This window comes from Suillus subaureus, assembly GCF_016647635.1.
Source record: "Suillus subaureus strain MN1 chromosome Unknown BJ212scaffold_93, whole genome shotgun sequence".
Classification (NCBI taxonomy): domain Eukaryota; kingdom Fungi; phylum Basidiomycota; class Agaricomycetes; order Boletales; family Suillaceae; genus Suillus; species Suillus subaureus.
The window spans coordinates 53,040-64,161 of NW_024538649.1; the positions used below are offsets into that span (position 1 = coordinate 53,040).

At 48.0% G+C, this 11,122-nt stretch overlaps 4 protein-coding genes across 4 annotated transcripts; 2 read left to right on the forward strand and 2 right to left on the reverse strand.

Annotated features, from left to right (window-relative positions):
• Positions 1-496: 496 nt before the first annotated feature.
• Positions 497-2,406, reverse strand: BJ212DRAFT_1555961 (band 7 family-domain-containing protein). Its single transcript, XM_041341946.1, has 9 exons — positions 1,846-2,406; positions 1,761-1,794; positions 1,661-1,709; positions 1,530-1,608; positions 1,293-1,477; positions 1,110-1,235; positions 994-1,056; positions 759-936; positions 497-704 (listed from the first exon to the last, which is right to left on the reverse strand). Exons 1-9 carry the CDS (start codon positions 2,012-2,014, stop codon positions 661-663), a joined length of 927 nt encoding a protein of 308 aa, XP_041186084.1. The 5' UTR covers positions 2,015-2,406; the 3' UTR covers positions 497-660.
• Positions 2,108-3,605, forward strand: BJ212DRAFT_1074512 (PQ-loop-domain-containing protein). The gene is made up of 8 exons (XM_041329004.1): positions 2,108-2,284; positions 2,339-2,364; positions 2,424-2,586; positions 2,643-2,985; positions 3,041-3,064; positions 3,118-3,261; positions 3,323-3,354; positions 3,420-3,605. The coding sequence occupies exons 1-8, from the start codon at positions 2,252-2,254 to the stop codon at positions 3,489-3,491; spliced, it is 837 nt and encodes a 278-aa protein (XP_041186085.1). The 5' UTR covers positions 2,108-2,251; the 3' UTR covers positions 3,492-3,605.
• A 1,209-nt stretch (positions 3,606-4,814) lies between these two features.
• On the forward strand, positions 4,815-6,200 carry BJ212DRAFT_1286482 (uncharacterized protein; the record flags this gene model as incomplete). The annotated part of the gene is made up of 2 exons (XM_041331942.1): positions 4,815-5,756; positions 5,811-6,200. 2 exons carry the CDS (start codon positions 4,815-4,817, stop codon positions 6,198-6,200), a joined length of 1,332 nt encoding a protein of 443 aa, XP_041186086.1.
• A 1,365-nt stretch (positions 6,201-7,565) lies between these two features.
• BJ212DRAFT_1399038 (kinase-like domain-containing protein) lies at positions 7,566-10,285 on the reverse strand. The gene is made up of 10 exons (XM_041337286.1): positions 9,484-10,285; positions 9,205-9,433; positions 9,091-9,156; positions 8,849-9,042; positions 8,663-8,794; positions 8,454-8,614; positions 8,328-8,402; positions 8,036-8,277; positions 7,883-7,982; positions 7,566-7,822 (listed from the first exon to the last, which is right to left on the reverse strand). The coding sequence occupies exons 1-10, from the start codon at positions 9,912-9,914 to the stop codon at positions 7,785-7,787; spliced, it is 1,668 nt and encodes a 555-aa protein (XP_041186087.1). The 5' UTR covers positions 9,915-10,285; the 3' UTR covers positions 7,566-7,784.
• Between the last annotated feature and the right edge of the window lie 837 nt (positions 10,286-11,122).

Sequence of the window (11,122 nt, forward strand, 5' to 3'; positions counted from 1 at the left end):
GTGGGGCTGTTTGGCAAAAGCTTTGGATCCAAACAACTGATATCGTGCCGCCAGTCCTGAGTCCTCGCAAATTATCATTGTCAGGTCTGCAGATCTGAATCATGGCATAGGATGTCATGTGCGGTCCCACTGCTAGCGCCAACACTTCCCTGCATGTCATCCATTCTGTAAATGACCGAAAATCCCGCTTATGCTCTGTATATACTTATCTTTTCATCTGTGTTCCAGTTCAGTGGACTCCGGCTCGAGTTGTCTACGAGAGACGCGCGAGCAGCCAAGCAAATGTGTCAAGAAAGAGGTTGTCATTTAATATAACCATGTATAAAGGAAAAGGCATGTAGCACAAGTCGGGCAAGCGAGTCATCGTAGAAAATTAGACGCATTAATCAGAAGGTCGATCATGCCACGAAATTTTGAAGACGCTTGCGACATTATTCGCATGCCCATGTTTTGTAGTTAACATAGCACGACGCGCGCTGGAGTGGAAAGGATGATGTGATCATGGACAAGAGTGCCACCGAGCCCTCATGCATCATGCTTCACTTCAGATATGTGCGTCCCTGTAGTTTGCAGTTCAATATATAAGCTCATAGTCAACATATGCATTTTTATTAGCAGCGGCGGTGACGATGATGATGAGATGTGGACCAGGCAATAAGATTACTTCTTTACTTTCAGCAACTCTTTTGTGTCTTCTCCAGTCACTGTAAACGAGTAATTTGTTAGGAGCGGTCATCACAAAGCAGAAGACATCATACCATTCAACAAGAGGCTCTGGGCATCTAACATCACTTTATTTCCTGAGGAGGCCAACATGTTGGCAATATCCCTTGCGGCCTCAAGTCGACGAAGCTCCAGAAATCCTTTGTTCGTGCGCATAGCTTCGCCGATCAACTCAGCACTCTTTGCCTCACCTTGGGCTCGCACTATAATAGACTGCAGAATATGCATCTGAATCAAGAAAAACCGGTAATCGCTACAAGGGAATCTTACCTGCTTTTCTTGAATGGCCTGGTCAACCAAGAAGGCAGCCCTCAAAGCTGTTTGTTGAGCTACCTTTAGGGCGGAATTAACTTTGCAGATGGGCGAAGTAGTACCATATTACTCGCCTGCTTGGCCTCAACAGCATGCGTAAACTCGGGTGAAAATGCCACGTGGGTGATAGACACATCGTCCAGCACCACGTTAAAGCGTAATGCGCGATTTGTTAAGTTTTCACGAATTAATCGGGACACCTTGACACAAAACTCATCGTCAGTTTACCACAGGCAACAGTTGAAAATACTCCGCACCATCTCACGTTGTGTAATAAGCTGACTTGCATTAAACTGTGCGACTACACTTTTGAGAACTTCGTTGACGATAGACGGTAGCACGCGCTCGTCATAGTCTTTTCCTAGTTCGCGGTATATTTGAGGCAGAGCAGATACAGCGGGTCGGGATAGAACTCTGCAAGTGATGTTAACCATTTGCAAATCTACAGTTCCAAAGTAAGCGGGTACAAGCATGCCGCGAACTGCAGACGTCACCTTTCGTGCCAGTCAAACTTGCTACACTCCGAGGCTTCGCGCGAATGTCGAAAACTATTGGAGTCTCGAACCAGGGAACCTGAGGAGCGTAAAAAAACAAATCAAACTGCATTAAAAAGAGTGGTACGGACCATGAGGTGTGTCCCTTCGCTGTACACCTCATCCTTGACACCTTGGAGACTAAAGCAGGATGAGCCATCAACTTAGAAAGCGCGCGACACAACAGCCTACCGAGTATATTTAATAGCTCTGTGGCCACCATCAACTTATTTTAGGTTATTAGAACCCACTACAGAATTCACGACACGAGACACACCATTGAACAAGCTCGCATTCAGAAGAAGTCCACCGCCCACCAACGCGACAATAAGGCCCCCGCCTGCGAGGAAGCGACCTGGACCTCCTGGCATCCCACCACCACCTCCAGACTGACTAGCCCTCTGTAATTGCTGAGCGAATTTTCTGAATGCGTCTTGACTGTTCATAGTGTTGAGTATGCTTTGGAGACTTGTAAAGAAAGTTCAAAGCCTACTGCAGCCAGTGGTGTACGCACACACCGGCATCCGTCACGTGCTCTTTCATGAAATTTCAAATTTCAAACCCAGAAACCCCCAAAAATTATACCTTGATTTAGTCACCTTGATCTCTCCCACTAGCATCTTATCTATTGGTACTGGACACTGAGTGCTGAGCTACCAAGTGACACCACCGGTCAATCATCAATGTTCGAAGAAGGAAATGTAGCTAGCAGTGTCGTGCGTTTTTACATATTTCAATTGACCCTGTGCTGACTTCGAATTTTATTGAAGTTTGGATGGATTTCAATAGCATGCTGGTCAGTGAGGCAAAGAATTCATGTCAAAAAATCAGACTCATCTTGTACAACCTCTACAGGATTGTCGTATATTCTCCTCAGATAATTGAGAATTACCAACTAGAGAGCGGGGAGGGTTTATCTCTCCTTTTCATCTATGTATGGTTGTTGGGTGATGTATGTAATCTTATGGGCGCAGTGATGGCTGGATTGCTGCCTACCGTAATTATTCTTGGAGTTTATGTGAGTTTTATGTGCTACTTGTAAGCTACCTTCCTGATGTCACATTTATCGGTTAGTACACTTTATGCGACACAACATTGCTTTGCCAAGTATATTATTACCGATGGAAGCGGCAAACCGGGCGGCACGTTGTACCTGTGCACATCCCAGGGGAGGTTTCCGAAGAAACTTGCCTTATTGCTGATAATCGCTCGGCGGATCCCTCCGAAAGACCAGGGCCCTCGGTCACGCGAATTTTTGTGCGGTACCTGGCCGCTGTCTCATTCATATCAGCCACTGGTGTGGCGGCGTATTGTATCAGCAATTGGCTTCCCAACGATGATACTTCTCCAGCCCTTCCAGATACGAAGTTGGATTGGCACGTCCAACTAATAGGGTGGACCAGCGCCACTGCTTATCGTGCGTTCTTGTCACACCATGTGTGGATGCCTTCACTTACTATCTTCCTCGACAGTTGGTGCCCGGCTACCGCAAATAGGTCAGTGTCACACACGCATATTGCCAGTCCCACTGTTCTGAATTCCAATGCAGTCAAGAACTTCAAGACCAGATGCGAGGGCCTTGCTCCTGGGTTATTTGTCTTCTCTATCCTAGGAAACATGACATACGCATTATCTATTATTGCTGCATCTCGCGACGCAGACTATCTGATCAGGAATGCAAGTTGGCTAGCAGGTATTTGCTCATGACTTATGTACTTGGTACATGCAGTTGACTAATCGCTTAAATCTTTCAGGTAGTGGTTTGACCATCTTTCTCGATATACTTGTGCGTCCAATCGCTTTCTGCCAAATGGATTTCATCACTCAGAACTCTAATCCTCCTAACTTTAGGTGCTCAGCCAGTTCTTCTATTACGGATTTATTTCGGGGCAGAGAGGCTGGATCGATAGAGTTCCGGCGTAAGTGTATCCCCGTTCAGCGTTGCCATTAGACGACCGTACGTTACTGTTTTCCAATAGAATTTTACGAACTTAGGCATACGCTATCTATTGTATCTTTATTTTGGCTGGGCTGACGGAGATGACCAGTGCACGCTCGTGAAACTGATTGTATTGCTATTTTGCCCAGAAAACATCAAGGAGGATGTCTATGGTACAAATGACCCATATCCCTGGATTTTGCAGTTCTTGTTAGTTGTGTGGGAAGGGGATTCGGATCGAACCAGGGACTTTGCACTTTGTTTGAATCTCACCTTGCCTCGTTGCTCTCCTCGTGCCCGAATTGCTATTTTGCCGCCGCACGTTGCAAGTTTCATCAAACAATTCCGGATGAAATGTCCTCCTGGAGTAACTTAATACAACATGCTCCTGGCCTCGTGCTAATCTCGACGGACACCGCAAGATCCTATTATTTCGCAGGTACATTCTTATCCGTGCGATCAACTTAAAACCTTCCAGCCTCTCGTCGGATTGGGTCCCCATCTTTCTGTCCGGTCAACTCTGTACGTACCAAGATGATCACAAACACAGGCATGTCCCATCTTAATCATCGATTAACTACGATGACAATTATGAACAGGTGGTGTTTGAAAACGTCCACGGCTAGTCAAGCCGCGTTTTGCTGAAAGCCCTACAACCACATCACCGTTATTAATTCAGCACTTTTTACGTGCGGTTGTTCAGCACTCATAAAGAGCTCAGTGACAACCACATACCCATCGATCACCTGTAGCCATCATACTATATGATGCAGTGGCCATCTTTATCTCGCTCAGTTAGGGACGATACCACTATCATCGCTGATCGTCGTGGTTCAAAGTTACCCGATGTAACTGCCACCTTTCTCACTCGGCCATCTAGCGTATCGTCCTCGACGTCCTCATCGCCAACGTCTCCTCCTCCACCTTATGAAGCAATTCATTTCCTATCTCAACCAGTTTCGCAATGCATTCCAGGTTTTATCCCAACGCCGTCCGCCAACGGCAGACCGCCTCGTCGTCGTGAAAGTTCTGCACTATCCATTACACGATACAATGTCGACCACTCGCTCTCAGGAGGAAGTTCGACTCCGGGTGTGTCCATTCCTCATTTGAGGGAGGCACTAGACTCCCTGGATACACAGATGGCATCCTTGCTCAATCAGCGCCAGGAGCTAGAGTCGCACCTGGAACAAGTTGTTCGATCCCAATCTCCTATCCATCGAATTCCAGAAGAACTCCTTTCGTCGATATTCGTTGCAGGAGTGTGTAATATGGGAGAGGAGGACCCCCTATTAGTAGCGACCTTAATGTTGGTTTGCCGATATTGGAGGGATGTCGCCATCGACACCCCAGAGCTGTGGGCGGATATCTGCGTGAGTCCGCACGACTCCCTTGAGAAAGCGCATCGCAAGCTCGCACGTTCAAAGTCGGTGCCTCTCGATATCACAATCAACTTCACTCCTCGAGTTGACAATTCGAGCGGCGCCATGGAGAGTATCATCCATGCAATGGATCTCATTCGTCCTGCGCTTTGGCGAGCAAGGTCCTTTCGCCTCAGTGTTCCCAACAAACCACAGGCACATGCTGCCCTTCTGCGCTGTAGAGAAGAAGCTCCCTATCTGGAAAGTCTTTGTATCCGCGTATTCCATTCTATGCAGGAAGACCATTACTCCAGCCCCTGCCTTCCGCTTTTTAAGGGGCATACTCCTCGTCTTCGTTCGTGCTCTTTCACGTCCTTTAACTTCAACTGGGACAGGAGAGTCGTATCAAACCTGCGTGTGCTCCAACTAGGGGGCTACTGGAATGGGTCTTCACCGTCCGTCGACACCTTGCTAGACATCCTACGAGGCTGTCCAGGTCTCGAAGAACTTGCATTGCGCAACATGTCAGACGTGGATCCCGAGACTTGTGTTTCTCTCGAACATGAGTTTATGTCTACAAAGGTCGTGAAACTCCCGAAGCTTACAAAGGCATCGTTCTATTACGCAGGCATCATGCGTACACGGATGCTTCTTAGTCAAATATCGTTCCCTGCGCTTGAGTCGCTCGACTTCTGCTATCTCGACAACCTCACACCAGTTTTGGAGCACCTTCGACAGCAATCTCTTACTTCCCTTCCGCTCAAGTACCTTCGTATTGAGTCAAGTTTCTTGAACGAACCGAAGTTTATAATGTTACTTCGGCGGCTTACATCATTGGTTACTCTGGAGTTGGTCGACGTAGAGGATGTCACATGCTTCCTGTTGAAGGTGAGCACCCACGTAACCGTGTCATTAGCGCATATTCCAATTATTTCTCATTAGAATCTTTCCTCGCCGCCTGTGGCCCATCCTTGGGTATGCCCCAAGTTAGACCGTCTCAACCTTGACGGGTGCACTGCACTCGAATGGGATGCTTTACGAGGACTTGTGGAATCTCGCCTCTCCGGTCGCCCACCTCAACTCTCTTCTGCTTCGGCTGCAGTGGCCTCGCGCTCATCCTTCGTATCCACCGCGTCTGCCTCTGCTCATATCCACGCCTTGTCCCTTAGCCGTCCTGCGACGCCCACAATGCAGCCTTGTCGCTTGTCGTCGATCGATGTTACACGCTGTCATCAGATCAGCAAAGAGATGGTGCAGTGGCTCAAGATGTACGTCCGCGATGTTCGCTGTGAGCCAGCAAAAGGGATATGGGGAGAGTCTATCCTACCCTAGTGCCGAGCAGCTCCCGATTAATATTTCTCACGAATATACACACCTAGACTGCAAATACTTGAATTGATGCGTGCTATATGGATTTCCTGTACTGCTTGTATATTGTACTTACCCGCACGACAGTGTCTGCACGTCACGACATTATGTATGTAACGAAAGGCTGTCACTTATTAAAATATTGCTCCTGTGTAGTTTGTGGTTTTCATGCAATTCACTTGATCTCTTGAGTTAATCCGAGGTCAAAACTATTCATTAAGATAGGCGAGCATGCGTTTCCTTTCGTTCTCTTCGCGCTTTCGTACCTTCGCAAATCCTCTTCGACCTCGACCGACCTCGGCTCTCTTTCTTCGCAGCTCCTCAGAGATCCTGATGTGGGATGCCAATGCCGCTTGGTTATGAGTAACCCGCTTCTTAGACTGCTTGTATGGACCCTCCGTTTTCGCCTTCAAGCCAATCCCAAGGCGGTCAGACTTGAGTATCGTTGGAATAGGCGTCAACAGCGACTTCTGGGAGTACGGATCAGGGTCTTTAGATGCACCAGACGCTGGAGCAAGCGGAAGGGAAGAAGATTGGTGGAAAGATTCAAAGTCATCTTCTGACTCTGACTCAGATTGGGTGAGGTCAATGACGTCGGACGGTATGTCTCGAGATTTCTCGTTGCCGACCGGTATACTTGCCCCTGCAAGGGTGCATGCGAGAGTGATACAGATGATGTGTGTGTTGGCGATCGGGGGCGCAGAGATCGAGTGACGTGTGCACCAAGCCCTTCTCCTTCATTCCAACCACCTTTCTGTAGTAGATTGAAGCCTTTGTTGGATGGCCCTATTGCCAACCAGACTGGAGGAACAAAACGTCCCTCCGATGGTAGTGGTGGTGGATCTCGTGCAATGAGGTCTGCCAATGACGGTGCGGGAGAACTGGGTTTGCTTGATGGTTCAGACTGGAGCGCTCTTTTAATGAACCAATTGTTCTTGGTGGTAGTCTCCTTCTTTGGCTTGGGATCCTCACTGGGTGTACTTGACGATCTGGCTGGTGGTTGGTTCCCCAACGTCTTTGAGTTATCTCTTGTCAAGCTCTGTACCACTCAGAGGTTCCACTATCTGGAGCAGAGGCATTCGCAGATACTTCATGGGTAAGCGAGACAGCAGAACCCCACTCGTCATATTGAATGCGCGCGGGAACAAAGGATGGAGGTGGGGCGTGGCGAGCAGCAGAGAAAGTCGGGGCTGTGTTTCCATTGTTCTGCTTCGTCTATTGGAATTTGGCCTGTGTCCTTCTCTAGCTGCTCTCTATCAGCAGGATCATAGTCTGAACGAATGTAATGAGCGGACAGTGGCCATACTGATGGTCGTAAGCACTTCAGACTGGTGATTGGCTGTCTGACTAAGTGACTGTGTGCTATCTGGAAATAATTACCCCTGTCATCATCCACCCAATCTGATCACCTTGAAAACTATGACCAGAACTGTTTAACCAATATCAAAAATACGCTGATTGAGCAGTTATTACAGAATGTACGTGCAATGCGACAACAAATACATGATACCAGTGCTATATCCACTAAATGAGATTTGAGATGACCTATCAACTGATAGGCATGTTGGAACCATTATACGAGAATCCTATGGCAGACAGGGTGAGTCAAATTTCTGATATCTACAAGGACATCGTAATGGACACACCAGCAAACTGAGCTTGGACGGTGGATGAGAGGTGGGAGCCATCAACATAGCTGTCGATAGGCGCCTCGGCCGTAAAGACAGTGTCGAAGTTGGAAACATCCTGAACATCGACACGCTCAACAAACACGTACTCCCGGGGAGACATGCACTTACCACGGGACTTGAGACACTTGGTTTAAACGGCGGCTGGATCTTTTTCTGCAGAAGCTTCTTGAAGTCTATGTGGTTTACGAAGAATGGGTGCTTCTTGATCTCCTCAGCGCCGTTCACTCCAAGCCGTTTCGATGGGTCTCTGTTGAGAAGACTAGTCAGGATGCTTCGGGCTTCTGTGCCAATGTCGGGGCCAAAGGTGAGCGGATCAGAGAGAATCTTCTGGTACATCTTGTCCGTGACCTCTGAAGTGGATGGTTCATGGCAGAGACACAAATACAGTAATAGGACAAACCATCATAGAAGGGTGGAAGACCGGAGAGCATCTCGTACAGAAGTACACCAAGAGTCCACCAATCAATTGACTTGTCTAAAATAGATGATCAGGAAATCATACGACAGGCGACGGTGTGGAACTGACTATATCCTTGACCATTCAAGATCTCCGGTGCAAGATATTCAGGTGTGCCACAGAACGTGTTCGTCGTGTCTGAGTCCTTCATATTGAGCTTACATAACCCGAAGTCACACAATGCAATGTGTCCAGTATAATCCAGAAGAATGTTTTCTGGCTTCAGATCGCTGGACTTCAATGAGCACAACATAAAAAGAGGGAGACAGTCCGCCTACCGGTAGACGACGTCGAGTTCATGTAAATGTTCCAGAGCTAATAGCAACTCAGCACTGTAAAATCGCGATCGTTCCTCGTTAAACCGTTGTTCGCGTTGCAAGTGATGGAAAAGTTCTCCCCCATTGACAAAGCTAAAGGGTGCATTCATGAGTAACTTCGAGAGGCGAACATTGAAGTGGCCTTACGCGAGTACCAAGTACAGTTTCTGCTCGGATTGGAAACTGAACTTCAGGGGCACGATGAAAGGGTTGTTGACACGCGCCAGCACGAGCCGTTCTGCCAATGTGTGTGTGATTTCCTTTCGATCGACTATATGAGCTTTGCGGATGGTCTTGAGGGCATATATCCGCATGGTGTCGCGTTTCCTAACCTGCATGACCTGTAAGGAACGTAAGTACAACTATTAGCGCATCAATACTCAGCCTACCTTCCCAAAGCTGCCTTTGCCAATGACAGTGATGAGCTCAAATTCATCGATAGTCAGAGATTGACCCTGTCAACTTCGTTAGTCGCTCAAAACTCGAAACATGAAATCACCAACAGAGCTGGGCTGGTATGCCACACCAATCTGAATTTTTCCTTTGCCACCTGTCACATCGTGCCACTGGTCTTGGCCCACAGCGCCAATATTATCGAAGTCTGGCGTGAACTTGATTCCGCCCATGAAAATATCATTGCCCATATCATCCGCTAAACCATCACTGCCGACTTTGGGCTGTTCTGTTCGCAAGTAGCACTGTATTGAAATTTCTGAGTGGCGCGACACGTCACTGACAGCGAATTCAGGATGAGTTGTACGTGATGTAGAATGGACACTCACAACTGCGCCTGGTACATGTACAGTGGTTTCTCCAGATCACCACCCAATGGGGTAATTAGGACTTGATTGACTTCGAACTCCATTACCAGGTAGGGTAGCCACCAGCATTGTGTGCGCTGGATACTGTCTTTGGCGCCATGGCGCTTCGCGAGCCGCCTCTGCGTTACGCTCGAGGGAGATACAGACGCGGCAACCTTGGCCTGTTGCGTGGACAGCGCGGCTTGCACAGCAGAAGGGACTGTGGCGCCTACAGGAAGGGCAAGGCCTTCAGCCCATAAAACGCGTATGCTGAGAAGACCAGTCCGTGAAGTGGGTTTCCCCCCAGGATTGCTCGGTGTCGGAGTGGTCGACCGTGGAGGCTCGTCGGGGGATCCAGCAGACAAGGTGGCTGTTGAAGCTTTTTTAGTCAATTTCCCGAATCCTTTTAACATGGCGTCCAGTAATATTAATGTTCAAAGGAACAAAATGGTATGTAGTTAAGGCGACGCGAGAGGATTGCACAGGATCGATGTGGGGGCAGTTGACAAAACAAGTTGATGGTCTGTGTTAACACTCAGGCCGTCGCGGTGAAGCGGTTACAGCTTATACATAGAAGTGCCTGAATAGGAAACAGCTCACTCTGATTTCCAGCGTTACAAACTTCAAGGTATTTTCATTCGGAATCTGCGTAGAATGGGATCTAGAAAATGCTCCTGGCTATCATAATATCGAGCTCTCCGTTCGAAGTGTTGTCAATGTTCATCTAGATGGTCTCAATTTCGATCAAAACTCGCGTAGTGGGCCAGTCAGTGTTATTAGTACTAAGCAAGACACCCTGCAAACCACATGCAATTATTTTTGGCGGAGAACTTGTTGGACAGGGTCCAAATTGATCCAGGTATCCAATTATTTGTGGAGAATGATACCATAGGAGAGGTCAGACTCAAAAGGTTTCAGTACTAGTACTCAACGTTCAACCGTTGCATTGAACACTCGTGTACTTTGTTAAAGTTTGCGTGTACTAGATGAGCCGCTTCCTTTCTTACTAATATAGATTTCATTTTCACTTGTTCTCCCGATCTTCTCCGCCAGATTTGTTTTTTTTGGGAAGACCGCGCGGAGTTCGGGTTGGAGTCTATGATATTTACATGGATGAAGCTGAAGAGAATTCGCAGAATGGTTTTTTTAAAATAATCGACTCGACGCGAATTGATCAAACTCTGTAAGTGCGCTCCCGCCTCCGTGAACAAGATGGGAAAACAAACGCTTAGACATTGGGCCGAAATGCCTGTTTCCCGATCTTTTTCGCTGGATTTTTCGAGTATGATAGTGGTGTTTGGGCCGCAGGTGAGTTTAAATTTATCTGTTGGTCATACATGGAAGCAACTGAAGAGGGTCCGCAGAGGATTTGGTGACCCGACGCGTATTACTTCCGCGGAATCAAGCTCTGCAAGTGTGCTCACGTCCTCGCGAAAGCGATCGGGGGACGGCGTCTAGATGCAGTCACTGTTCCCCGATCTCTCCTGCTGAGTTTTTTGGGGCACAACCGCGCTGTAGGCAAGTTTATGTTCTATTCATGTGTCGTTGTGACGTGTGGCGAAGCTAAGGTCATGTCTCCACAGTACACTAGTAGCTGAGAGGCTGGCCCCGCCCACCCGGC